Below are 13,392 nucleotides of genomic sequence, written 5' to 3'. Positions count from 1 at the left end.
GGGGTCATTCTGTGTTGCCCAGGCTGGACTTAAACTCCAGGGCTTAAGTGATCCTGCCTAAGCTTGCTGCGTCCTGGACTACAGGCACACAACATCATACCCTATTGTTATTGCTGTTTTTAAAAAGTGATTTGTGAGGCCCAGCATGGTGGCTCATGCCTGTAATCCCAGCACTGTGGGAGGCTAAAGTGGGTGGATTGCCTAAGCTCACAGGTTTGAGACCTGCCTGTGCTAGGGTGAGACCCCATCTCTAAAAAAAAATAATAATAATAACTGGGTGTTGTGGTGGGTGCCTGTAGTTCCACCTACTTGGGAGGCTGAGGCAAGAGAATTGCTTCAGCCCGAGAGTCTGAGGTTGCTGTATCTATGATGCCACAGCACTCTACTGAGAGCAACAAAGTGAGACTCTGTCTGAAAAAAAAGACTTGTAAATTTTGTAAAATTCGGCTACTTAAAGCTTATTTGTCCAGTCTTTTAAAAATGTCAAGGGAGCTACAAAAACTTGGATGTTCACTGCTTCCCCTGGTGATAAGTAGATAAACAGGCGTGGGGGTTCTTTTAATCTGTGAGTTCGTTGCAGGTCTCTACGTCATGTGATCTGGACAGTTGAGAGGAATGTTGGACAGCTTCATTATTTTGTTTCAGAATTTCCAAGGGGCTGAGTGAAAAGGTATTTGCAGAATGTGAAGAACAAAGAAAAACATCTGAAGAAGATGTAGATGATACAGGTGAAGATAAATAATTTAAATCATTTAGATGGGATTTGCATCTTTAGAATTTTGGAAACCTAAGTTTAATTTCCACATTATCTCTCATATAGCCATCCACACAGGTATTCGTCATCTCTGGCATGTTACAGATTACCTTGCTACCACATACTATTTATCATACAGATTGGATTATCCACTTTGCATTCTGCACATCTTTTTATTTATTTATTTATTTTTTATTAAATCATAGCTGTGTACATTAATGCGATCATGGGGCACCATACACTGATTTTATAGACCGTTTGACACATTTTCATCACACTGGTTAACATAGCCTTCCTGGCATTTTCTTAGTAATTGTGTTAAGACATTTATATTCTACATTGAGTTTCACATGTACCCTTGTAAGATGCACCGCAGGTGTAATCCCACTATTCTGCACATTTCTTAGGATGAAATTGGCAATTCGGGAAACTGCTTCTTTAAAAGGGTACATAATTAACCTTAGAATCCAAGGAGCAGTCTGTAGACAGATGGGGGGTCAGTGTGGGTCACACACTTATTCTTTATTACTTTTTGCTGTCCACGTCTGTATTGAGTGTGTTTAGAGGCTTCTGAGGGCCTTCCTAACCTGGACCATCCTGCCTCTGCACTCTGCTCACCTGCTCCATCTACAGTAGCCTTTGCCCCCCTCCTTCCAACACATCAAGCTTGTTCCCATCATGTTGGGTTCACAAATTTTGAATAGAAAATTTCTGTTTTTCTGTATGTGTGTTTGTGTATTGTTTGTATCCAGCACCTGCCAAAAAGGGAAGAAAGCGGAAGGCACAGAGGGAAGAGGAGCATTCAGATAAAACCCCCAGGACGCTGACATCGAAGGAGGTAAGTGAGGGGGGGGTCTTAAATGTGACTCAGAGAAAGTAGAGAGCAGTCCATTTAACCTCCAAGACCCACTCTCTGAAACAAATGGTCTAGAGCCTAATGCCCCAGTCCTCAATGACCTAGTTGAGGTCAGAAATACAGAGAAGATAGGGCGGCGCCTGTGGCTCATCGGAGTAGGGCGCCAGCCCCATATGCCGGACATGGTGGGTTCAAACATAGCCCCAGCCAAAAACTGCAAAAAAAAAAAAAAAAAATGAAATATGGAGAAGATAGCTGGACATTGTGGTAGGCGCCTGTAGTCCCAGCTACTTGGGAGGCTGAGGCAAGAGAATCGCTTAACCCGAAGAGTTTGAGGTTGCTGTGACGCCACGGCACTCTACCCCGGGCAACAGCTTTGTCTCAAAAAAAAAAAAAAGTAAAAAAGAAATACCGTGAAGAGGTGGTGGCCTGTTTGGTCAAGGTCCATGAGTGCTTGATCACTGTCTTCAAGTCTATGGCTTATTAGAAGAGTGGCTTGTTTTATGTGGCCCTGGGATAGTGACACATGATAAGCAGAGCAGGTTAGGAAGATAGATCTCAGCCTCCGGGATGGATACTTTTGGAGCTGAGGTGTTCAGAGCTAGAGCGGGCCCTCTGGGCAGAGGCATAGTTATCAGCAGTGTTCAGCCTTACTGCAGGGGACCACTTGCACAGAAAGGATTCAGGGCACTGGATGAGAGTGGGCCCAAATGAGAATCTGTAAGTGGGAGTTACCAGAAGTCGATCTGTGAGATTAGCTGTCTTCCTCGATAACTGTGCTTCCAGTGGTTGTGGAGGTGGCTTGGGCAGTGGAGCACAGTGAAGCTCCTGTCATACGACTTTCAGCGACTGATTTCTTTTTTTTTATTATTTCTTTTTTTTTTTTTTATTAAATCATAACTGTATACATTGATATGATCATGGGGCATCATATACTCGCTTCATAAACCATTTGACACATTTTTATCACAGTGGTTAACATAGCCTTTCTGGCGTTATCTCAGTTACTGTGCCAAAACATTAACATTCTACATTTACCAAGTTTCGCAAATACCCCTGTAAGATGCACCACAGGTGTGATCCCACCGATCCTCCTCCCTCTACCCACCCCCCCCTTCCCCACTTCCCCCTAATGTTAAGTTGTAACTGGGTTATAGCTTTCATGTGAGAGTTCCAAATTAGTTTCATAGTAGGGCTGTGTACATTGGGTACTTTTTCTTCCATTCTTGGGATACTTTACTAAGAAGAATATGTTCCAGCTCCATCCATGTAAACATGAAAGAGGTAAAGTCTCCATCAGCGACTGATTTCATAGTCTCTCTCCCTCACCCCTTTTTTTTCCTGCCATCTTTTACAGCGGAGGCGAGCAGCACGGCAACAGCAATCCAAAAAAGTTGGTGTGCGTTACTACGAAACACACAATGTGAAGAATAGGAATAGGAACAAAAAGAAGACCAATGACTCAGAGGGACAGAAACACAAACACAAAAAGTTCAGACATAAGCAGTAACATTTAAAAAGTTTATTAAATTATACAAAAGTATGCAATTAAAAATTGTGTTTTCTTTGCTGAGTTTGCATTTCTCAGACCATTATGCGTTTGTTCTGAGGTTTGACAGTTGAAGCCATTCTCCAGTGCTAGTGAAAGTAGAGATCAAAGCTCCTCACCCTTAAAGATTTCACTGATTGAGTCCATTGGTACTTCAGGTGGTTGGATTAGCGCTCATAGTCCCTCCAGAGAGTAACCTTGTGAAAATATCTGACAAAAATAGGGGATGAAGTCTACAAAATGGAAAGTCGTATTTCTTCTGTGCTGGTAATTAGCAAATTGGAACAGAAGCATATAAAACTAAAAAGAAGAAATCTCAAGGGTGGTAGTATACATAGCCTGGGCTTTAAAATTTGAAGAAAAGGCAACAGCAGCTAATGTTGCTCATTGAGTCTGAAGTGGAGGACACAGGTGCTTTATTGTCTTAGAGTCCTGGAACTAGCAGATCTCAGTGGACAGAGTTCTCTCCCAAGGAAGTGGCAGCATGGACAGGTCATTTTAATGAAACTTAAAAATTCCTCAGGACACTAGCAGCATGAAAGCTGTGACTTCAGACTGGAGACTAGAGCATACAAGGCACATGTGGCTCTGGGAAACAGTGCTTCCTTGGCCACTAGTTCTTCCAGTGAGCCTCCAAGTCCTACCAGGGTGGACGGCAGGCCAAAGCTCTGCTAAGAAGTGAGTCTCTAATCACACCTCTTCAGGGGAATACTGAGCATGTTAGTGCCTTTAGGTAATTTTACTTCTGCACCTTCACTGAATGATGGAAGACACACATCATGCTACTTTAGCTAGGTTTATACCACTAACTCAATTTTCTGGACCTACAAAACCAGAAGAGTTTCATAAAAGAAATAGTAAACTGTAGTTCTCCACACTATAGTCTGATTATTAGTAATGAGAAGTACAAGTGAGATTTGGTTACCTCTCCAGTTGATAATTAAATATAACTAACAGATGGGAAGTAGACTCGGGGTAGAATAAAGTGAACAAATCACATCTGGCGGTGGTAGAGCTGAGTTGTAAGCTGACTTGTATTCTTTTCCAGCAAACATTACTTTCTGCAAAGCCATGGGTTTGACTCTGCCATTGTTTCCTAACCTAGGCAGTCTGACACTAAGGAGGAAGGGGTCCGGTTGACTTAGTAAGTGGGAATAAAACAGTATAAAACCAAAGCTCCAAAATGAGTAACTAGAAATCCGTTCTAGTAGAAATGAAGAATCATGAAATAGGGACTGAGGCCAGAGAAGCCCAAGTTAAGGTACAAGATGAATTGTGAATTAAAAGTTTGAGGGGCAGAGAAGCAGCTTCATTTGGCCAGAAAAAAGCGATGCAGAGTGATGATGAGAAAGCTGGTGCTTTCTCAGTTACTATTTGAGTTGGCGGATCCCAAGTTTGGCTAATAAGCCATGTACTGAGACTGTCAGGGCTCCACCACCTTCAGGAGCCTGAAGTCCACTGCACAGTCAGGAGCCTGACTGGCAGATCTTAAGTGTTGATGACACTGGGCAATAGTGTGACTTCTGGAAAACACATAGGTGGTGATGAGGGGAGGATATGGCTTGTTCACTCACGAAACTAGCGTTTTATTACAAAAGTCTTATGATGGGATAGTAGTATTTGCTGAGACCCATATGGAAATTATCACTTCTTTGGTGCAATAATGCCTTCCAGTTGGGCCTGAAAAACAAAAACAAAATTAATACTTGAAACTTGCAGCCTGACACAAATAGCTAAGAGGTGATAAAAGTCTCAGGGAAGAACAATACAAATGTGGCCACTCCAAGTGATCCCTTGTTCCTTCATTCCCAACTACGTATTTTCTAGATTAACTAGTTTCTGGCTCGGCATACAGTTGCTGCATTAGAAGAAACCAGAGCTGGGCGGCGCCTGTGGCTCAAGGAGTAGGGCGCCGATCCCATATGCCGGAGGTGGTGGGTTCAAACCCAGCCCTGGCCAAAAAATCACAAAAAAAAAAAAAAAGAAACCAGAGCTTTTGTGGTTTCCATATAATAATGGCTCAGTGTATAAAGCATTGAAAAGAAAATTGAATAAGTTGAAATAGTGGTTTTTCATGGCTCATTCCAGGCCTGAATATGTCTGTTAAGTTAAACATTTGGCTCTCTGGTTTAGGAGCTCTGCTGAGACTAGAGTTTGGTAAACAGCAAATATTTGGCTACCTAGACAACTTGACACTCAATTAGAGAAAATTGCTACTAGTGAATAGAAAGCTGTCCATCTTGAATGCAAAGCTTAAGATGCTTGGGAATTATTTACCATGTTCCTCTGACAGCCAGTAAATAATTTACTGTCATAGTGTATAGTTCTGTTCTCAGGAAGGCAAAGCTGTTTTATTTGCAGTGCAACTTTGAGCCAATAAAAATCTCACTTCTGTTCATGCTAGCTCACAGGTGATTACAAAAAACCCCCTTGCTTCTGGGCAGCGCCCGTAGCTTAGTGATTAGGGCGCCAGCCACATACAAGGGGGCTGGCAGGTTTGAACGCGGCCTGGGCCTGCTAAACAATAATGGCAACTGCAACAACAACAACAACAACAAAAAGCCAGGCATTGTGGTGGGTGCCTGTAGTCTCAGCTACTTGGGAGGCTAAGGCAAGAGAATTGCCTAAGCCCAAGAGTTTGAGGTTGCTGTAAGCTTGATGCCACTGCACCAAGGGCGACATAAAGAAACTGTCTCAAAAAAAAAAAAGGCTCAGCGCCTGTAGCACAGTGGTTATGGCACCAGCTACATACACTGAGGCTGGCAGGTTCAAACCTGGCCTGGGCCTGCTAAACAACAACTGCAACAACAAAAAAAACAGCTGGGCATTGTGGCAGGCGCCTATAGTCCCAGCTACTTGGGAGGCTAAGGCAAGATAATCACTTAAGCCCAAGGGTTTGAGCTTGCTGTGAGCTGTGATGCGACAGCACTCTACCAAGGGTGACATAGTGAGACTGTCTCAAAAAAAAAAAAAAGATGCTAAGGTATTTGGTTTCCTCTTATTGCTAATACTATGAGAAGAACTGAGGAACTCCAGCTTATGACAAAGGATATGGCAGATAAGGGAGGCAGCTAAGCATACAGATTCACCTTGAGCTATGAAAATTTCTAGCTTTTGAACTTTTTAGCAAGAAGAAATCTGTTACTCTTCCAGTAGTGGCTCCTGGAAAGCTGCCTTTATTACAAATGGCTGGTCTTTAGGTTTGTAGACCTAACGAGCCTGCCCATGTCAAGAACATAAGCTTTCAGGCTGGGTGAGGTGACTCACACCTGTAATCCTAGCACTCTGGGAGGCTGAGTCAGATGGATTGCCTGAGCTCACAGGTTGGAGACCAGCCTGAGCCACAGCGAGACCTCATCTCTAAAAAATAGCCCGGTGGGGAGGCGCCTGTGGCTCAAAGGAGTAGGGCGCCAGCCCCATATGCCAGAGGTGGCGGGTTCAAACTCAACCCCGGCCAAAAACAGAAAAAAAAAAAAGATTTAAAAAAAAGCCAGGTGTGTGGCAGGTGCCTGTAGTCCCAGCTACTCGGGAGGCTGAGGCAAGAGAATCGCTTGAGCCTAGGAATTTGAGGTTGCTGTGAGCTGTGATGCCATAGCACTCTACCAAGGACAACAAGGTGAGTCTCTGTCTAAATAAATAAATAAATGCAAGGGATTAGTGCAGTGGTTCTCAACCTGTGGGTCGCGATCCCTTTGTAACAACGAACATACATCGCAGCATTAGGAAGGTTGAGAACCACTGCATTAGTGGGAAGCCCCTCACATGTACCTTCAGTTGCTGGTTTGTCCGCTTTAGGAACTGAATCTCCTCGTTGTGCTTCTTCTCCTCCACCTGTCGCCTCTCATTCTCCCGCTTCTCTGTGGCCTCACATTTTGCTTTCTGCTCGTTCACTTGCCTCTCTAAGTCTCTCCTTTCCGTCTCCAATTCTGCAATCTGAGGACAGAATGCCCAGTCATCATGGGATGTTAACAGGTGGACGGGTGGTGGTAAAGTCTGGGAGGACGGGATGGGGGCCACAGCTGTTCATCTCAAGACATTGTCAGGGGGGTGGTGCCTGTGGCTCGGTGAGTAGGGCGCCAGCCCCATATACCGAGGGTGGCGGGTTCAAACCCAGCCCCGGCTGAACTGCAACCAAAAAATAGCCGGGCGTTGTGGCGGGCGCCTGTAATCCCAGCTGCATGGGAGGCTGAGGCAGGAGAATCGCGGAAGCCCAAGAGCTAAAGGTTGCTGTGAGTCCTGTGTACATCATGGCACTCTACTGAAGGCGGTAAGGTGAGACTCTGTCTCTACAAAAAAAAAAAAAAAAAAAAAAAGACATTGTCAGGGGGCGGCGCCTGTGGCTCAGTGAGTAGGGCGCCAGCCCCATATGCCGAGGGTGGCGGGTTCAAACCCGGCCCCGGCCAAACTGCAACCAAAAAATAGCCGGGCGTTGTGGCGGGCGCCTGTAGTCCCAGCTGCAGCTGCTCGGGAGGCTGAGGCAAGAGAATCGCGTAAGCCCAAGAGTTAAGAGGTTGCTGTGAGCCGTGTGACGCCACGGCACTCTACCTGAGGGCGGTACAGTGAGACTCGGTCTTTACAAAAAAAAAAAAAAAAGACATTGTCAGGGTGTGTACTGCCACCCAGTGGGAGGTCAGTGACCAGCATGGAACATCCACAGAGGAGATGATCCTGGCCGGGAATACCAGGCTGGCCGTTACACTCAACTAAGTAAGAGTCCTCTCTGAGATTACGCAGGTCCAGCAGTGGTGAATATTAGAAGAGTGCCTTAAGGGGCCAGAATTTAGTGCTGGAATGACAACCACGTGGCCCTGAGGTTGACAGATGAGTCACAAAGGGCCAAAGGTCATGGTAAACCCCACTCACTTTCCTCTCCATGTCTGACTTCCCCTGTTCAGCCTGCAGGGCCTTCCTCATGCCGAACGCCACACTGCTCTCGTACAGGGTCTGGTAGGCAGCGATAGTCATGCGGATCTCATCCCGGACTCGCAGCAACAACAGCCCCCTCTCTGCACAGTTGATGGTGACCTCCCGGATCAGCTCATCTTCCAATGCACACACACCAGGAGATCAGAGAAGGTGGGGAGGGGGATGCATGTCTATTGCAAACTACCTTTCCTCTTGGGAAAGACTCTAGCGTGTGCTCTCCTGAGACAAGCTCTCAGAGAAGGTAGTCAGGGAGGGTATCCTCAGTGGCCCACAGAGCCTTGCTATGCGGACACTACTTGGGACTTGGCCCTTTTGGAGTAGCACACAGTCAGTAAGCCTAGGTTAGCCAGGGCAGAGGGAGACAAGAACTTCCAGTTCGTTTACAGCAGGGGGCATCCCCCTTTCCATCCTCAGGCAGAAACTCGGTACCAACTATTCAAAGAAATATGACTTTTTCTGTTGACTGTTTTAATACATCTGGGAAATCTTGTGCACCCCCTTGGCTGGACTGGTTTGGGCTCTAAACAGCAGAGACGACTAGCCCACCTAACTCCTCCATAAATGCTGACCGGAAAGGAAAGCATAGTTACACTTAAGACAGGGGAATGTGCCAGACCCTGCAGCTGCCTGAGCATTTGGAGGTGGTTTGCAGATCAGAGTCCATGAGGGCCAGTGAGACTGGGCTGGGGGACAGCCATTTGACACCAGCACTCAAGGTAGATCTTAAATCTTTTCTGTCTGTTGGTTAACAACAAATTGCCCTGCAATATTTTTCTGGATCAAGGACTAAATGTTGATAGATGGATATAAATATAGAATAATAACTTTTTTGATTAAAAAAATTAGCATATGGCTGGGTGTAGTGTTTCATGCCTGTAATCCTAGTACTTTAGGAGGCCAAGGCAGGAGGATCATTTGAGGCCAGGAGTTTGAGACCAGCCTGTACAACATATCGAAACCCTGTCTCTACAAAAAAAATTAAAAAATTAGAAGTTGGGTGCAGTGGCTCATGCCTGTAATCCTAGCACTCTGGGAGGCCAAGGCAGGAGGATCACTTGAGGACAAGAGTGTGAGACCAGCTTGAGGAACAGCGTGACCCCCATCTCTACTAAAAATTGAAAAATTAGGGCGGCACCCCTAGCTCAGTGGGTAGGGCACCAGCCATATACACCGAGGCTGGTGGGTTCAAACCTGGCTTGGGCCAGCTAAAACAACAATGACAACTGCAACAACAACAACAAAAAAAAATAGCCCGGCGTTGTGGCAGGTGCCTATAGTTCCAGCTACTTGGGAGTCTGAGACAAGAGAATCACTTAGGTTGCTGTGAGCTGTGATGCCACGACACTCTACCCAGGGCAGCAGCTTGAGACTCTGTCTCAAAAAAAAAAAAGAAAGAAAGAAAAGAAAAATTAGCTGGGCGTGATGGTGTATGCCTGTAGTCCTAGCTACTTGGGAGGCTGAGGCAGGTGGCTCACCTGAGCCCAGGAGTTTGAGGTTGCTATGAGTTATGATGATACCACTACACTCCAGCCGGGCAGACAGAGTGAAATCTTATCTCCGAATAAATAACCATAAGGTTATTATAGAAATCTTTGAACAAGATTCCAAATGGATGTTCTTATCTTACTCCAAACATCTGCTAAAGGGATGAGGAGCCCAGGGTGTCAGGAACACAGTGACTAGCAGCCGTGGGACTGGCAAGGGGAGGATGGGACATTTAGCAAGTGCTAGGTGGGGCAGGCAGGGGGAGAAGAGATGATTCCAGCACAGGATGAGCTTCAGCTCAGGTGTGCTCAGGGCTTGGATCTGTGCTGGAGGGATGAGAAGAAGGCAGTAGCACCCACCCCCTGCCCAGCCCACTCACCAAAACACTGTGAGTAGAGCTCCCTGCGCACAGGACAGATGCCAGTCTCCCTGGCCTGTCGCTGCTGGAGCTTCAGGTCTAACTGCTCCTGCAGGTGCACCACGTCCATCCTGGTACTGGGGGTGCTGGACACCTGCTGGATCCATAGCTGCGTGTCTTCCACCCACTCCCTGCAGCACAGACACAGCCAGGCTGAGCAAAACCCCTTGACTTATGAGCAGAAGTAAGACAGCTTTGCCCAACCCACCAGAATCCTCCAGCCCTCCCTCGGAGTGTGAGGCTCCAAAGCCACACTGCTCTGCTGCCTCTAGGGGACCCTACTTTGGGACTGGGGAGGTGGGCAACTCCCAGTCTAAGGGTCCTCTGTGAAATCATCACCCACTGTTCCTTACCCTCCTACCAGCCTTACGACAGATTTATGGTCATTGTAGCTTGATCTGAACAGAAAGCCGAGTGGGAATTCCCCACTGGCTTATGGGGAGGGAGACACAGGAGAACATAAACCTTGTGCAAACCAAAAGAAGGTAAATGTATGTAATGGGGTTGGGGGAGTTCTTGAACGTGTATGCTTGTATGGGTCTCCCATAATGAACCTTGCACCAGAGGGGGCCAGGTTTTGGAGTTACAGGGAGATTGAGGGCAAACTCCACGCGGGAAAGGACCTCTATGCTGCTGGTGGGAGGGAATCAATTTAAAAATCACCTCCAGATGGAGGGAAGAGGGTGGGGCCTTGGTGTGTGTCACACTTTATGGGGGCAAGACATGATTGCAAGAGGGACTTTACCTAACAATTGCAATCAGTGTAACCTGGCTTATTGTACCCTCAATGAATCCCCAACAATAAAAAGAAAAGAAAAAAAAATAAATAAAAATCACCTCCCTCCCTTGACCTCCATCTAGGAGGAGATCACAGTCTGTCTTTGACTGTTACACCTTTTCATCATTGTTTTAATAACTGTGCTGTTAGCTTATTACATGGAAACAGTTGAAAAGACATGAAGGAAAAAGCAGAAGAAAAAAGCAGGGAAAGGGGATTGTGCTGGGGAGAGGTGCTCCTTTATACAGGACTCAAGTGAAGAAATGAGGGAACCAGGGAGCTATCCAGGGAAAAGCACCCTTGGCAGTGAAAACAGCCACTGCAAAGGTATCCAAGGTGGGAGAGTGATTGAGATGCTTCAGAAACAGCAAACCGGGTGGTGCCTGTGGCTCAAGGAGTAGGGCGCCGGTCCCATATGCCCGAGGTGGCAGGTTCAAACCCAGCCCCGGCCAAAAAAAAAAAAAAAAGAAACAGCAAACCAGGCCCCCGTGAGTTCAGCATAGTGAACAAAGAGGAGAATAAGAGAAGATAAGTTTGGAGATATATCATGGGCCAGATGATGCCACATCTTCCAGGCCATTGCAAAGACTTTGGGTTTGAGTCTGAGTCAGATGGGAAGCCATTAAAAGGTTTTTGGCAGGCCAGGTGCAGTGGCTCATGCCTGTAATCCTAGCACTTTGGAAGGCTGAGGTGGGTGGATTGCCTGAACTCAGTTTGAGACCAGCCTGAGCAATAACAAGACCCCATCTCTACTAAAAATAGAAAAATTAGCCAGGCATTGTGGTGGGTGCCCATAGTCCCAGCTACTCAGAAGGCTGAGGCAAGAAGATCCCTTGAGCAGGGGATCTGTGGATCCAGCAGGTGTCACGGCAACCCTTAAACCTTGGGTTTAAGTTATGATGGTGCCATGGCACTCTACTCAGGGCAATACAGTGAGAGTCTGTCTCAAAAAAAGGTTTTCTGTCAGAAGATTGCATGATCTGACTTATGATTTAGAGGCTCTGTGGAGAATAGATTGTAGGACCAGAGTGGAAGCAGGATTTTCTGCCAAGAGGCCACCATAAGTGTATAGTGGCCAACAGTGACTAGGAATGAGATGGTGGAAGTAAGAGTTGTGAAAAGTGGTTGGATTGGGGATTCAATTTAAAGGTAAAACCAAAAGAATTTGATGAAGAATAGACACATGATATGAGAGACCAAAGGCAAGGAAAAGTTGCTTGTGTCCCTAATAGAAAGGAGAAGACTGGGGATAAGCAGTTAGGGAAGGAAGAACTATGATTTTGTTTGGAGAGTTTGCCATATCTATTGGATATCTTCCTGGAAGGTAGTGAGGAATTAGAAGACTGGGGTTTAGGGGAGAAAATGCATACTTGGGAGCCATCAGCATAAGGGTGGTGTGTAAAGTCCTGAGATTAGGTAAGAACATCAGGAGATGAGGGTTTCCCATCACCTTCCCAGGATCCAGCTGTCACTAAGCTCTAGCTCTGTCTGGGATGCTGGGAGGAAACTTCAGCCAGGATTAGAGGCAGAGTGCCTCCCCCTACAGTCCCAATTCTGGAATGCAGAAGCCTAAGCCTTCTCCCAGCCACTCTTCTTCTTTTTTTTTTTTTTTTTTTTTGCATTTTTTTTTTGGCTGGGGCTGGGTTTGAACCCACCACCTCCAGCATATGGGGCCAGTGCCCTACTTCTTTGAGCCACAGGCGCTGCCCCCAGCCACTCTTCTTACTTTACCTTGGGGGTAGAATGGCATTCAAGATTTCTTCTGCCTGTTTTGTAGGATCTGTGACACAGGAAGTTGAGGGGAGCTTGGTTTTGGGTGGCTGTGGGACTGCACCTGAGGGTCCAGGCTGCTGGGGGCTGACTTTCAATGGCCGAGCCTGAGAAGAGACAGGCAAGGGCAGGGAATGATTCAGGCTCTCAGCCCAACACATCCTGCCCTTGGGGACTGCTTCAGGTCCCCTGTCCACCCAAACCTTCCCTATTCCCGGCTTACTTTCTCTGTTTTCTCGGCAGAAATCATGTCTCAGAGCTGAAGAAGGCCATGGCTCTAACTCAATGCTTGAACGGGAGTTTCTGGCACACGAGCTCAGGCCTCTGGTTTCCCATCTCTAGTGATGGAGAAATCACTACCTGATCTGTTCTTGGACCCAGCTACCATGAAGAAGAGGGAGTTCCATCCACTTCCCTGTGACTTCCTTTCTCCTAAATCTTTCCTCTTACATCTCCTTTTTTCCTCCTCCATCTGCTGTCTGGGATGACACCCCACATCTTGGGATTCTTGTACCCCTCTCCCACCCTCCTTTCCTGTTTCAGCTCCCTTACTCCTAGTAGCTGCAATCCCTGTCCCTTGAGATTCCCAGCCCTCAACGCAGGGATCTGTCTTTCCCTATTGAAGTTTCCAGGCTTCCTCAACTCTTGAGCTCCTTCCTCACCTTGGGGCTCCGTTTCTCCGTGTTCCGGCTCACTAGAACCGGGGTGTCGTACTTGAGCAGAGAGTCCGCAGGGGGGATCATGGCGGTGGCGGCAGGGGTAGCAGCCCAGCAGCTGCGGCCCCTCCAAGCTGGGCCTTGTTTACCGTCACCATGGAAACGTCCCCCCCCATCCTCATGGCCTGGGCGGGGCTTCA

At 46.8% G+C, this 13,392-nt stretch overlaps 2 protein-coding genes across 4 annotated transcripts in view; one reads left to right on the top strand and one right to left on the bottom strand.

The window, feature by feature from the left end:
• The window catches only part of GNL2 (G protein nucleolar 2), a 28,600-nt gene extending 25,450 nt beyond the window's left edge, over positions 1–3,150 (top strand). For all 3 annotated transcript variants that reach the window (XM_053575832.1, XM_053575833.1, XM_053575834.1), the window contains 3 exons: positions 646–728; positions 1,507–1,592; positions 2,968–3,150. In XM_053575832.1, the coding sequence (XP_053431807.1) occupies positions 646–728; positions 1,507–1,592; positions 2,968–3,120 (322 nt within the window). In that variant the 3' untranslated portion in view covers positions 3,121–3,150. The remainder of the gene's footprint in view (positions 1–645; positions 729–1,506; positions 1,593–2,967) is intronic.
• Positions 3,151–3,278: 128 nt separating this feature from the next.
• DNALI1 (dynein axonemal light intermediate chain 1) lies at positions 3,279–13,350 on the bottom strand. Its single transcript, XM_053575835.1, has 6 exons — positions 13,199–13,350; positions 12,498–12,643; positions 9,950–10,119; positions 8,023–8,201; positions 6,928–7,092; positions 3,279–4,839 (listed from the first exon to the last, which is right to left on the bottom strand). The coding sequence occupies exons 1-6, from the start codon at positions 13,277–13,279 to the stop codon at positions 4,804–4,806; spliced, it is 777 nt and encodes a 258-aa protein (XP_053431810.1). The 5' UTR covers positions 13,280–13,350; the 3' UTR covers positions 3,279–4,803.
• Between the last annotated feature and the right edge of the window lie 42 nt (positions 13,351–13,392).

This window comes from Nycticebus coucang, chromosome 22 (assembly GCF_027406575.1).
Source record: "Nycticebus coucang isolate mNycCou1 chromosome 22, mNycCou1.pri, whole genome shotgun sequence".
In the NCBI taxonomy this organism is placed as follows: Eukaryota; Metazoa; Chordata; class Mammalia; order Primates; family Lorisidae; genus Nycticebus; species Nycticebus coucang.
The sequence above is the reverse complement of the archived record's forward strand: the minus strand, read 5'-3'. Positions and strand labels throughout refer to the sequence as shown.

Bases quoted from the DNA above. Each gene is read 5' to 3' on its own strand.
- DNALI1 (XM_053575835.1), bottom strand. From the start codon at position 13,279: ATGATCCCCCCTGCGGACTCTCTGCTCAAGTACGACACCCCGGTTCTA. The intron at 10,120-12,497 runs GTAAAGTAAGAA...TCTGTGCTGCAG, and splicing joins AATGCCATTCTACCCCCAAG to GGAGTGGGTGGAAGACACGC. The intron at 4,840-6,927 runs GTACATGTGAGG...TTTGTTTTTCAG, and splicing joins GGACAAACCAGCAACTGAAG to GCCCAACTGGAAGGCATTAT.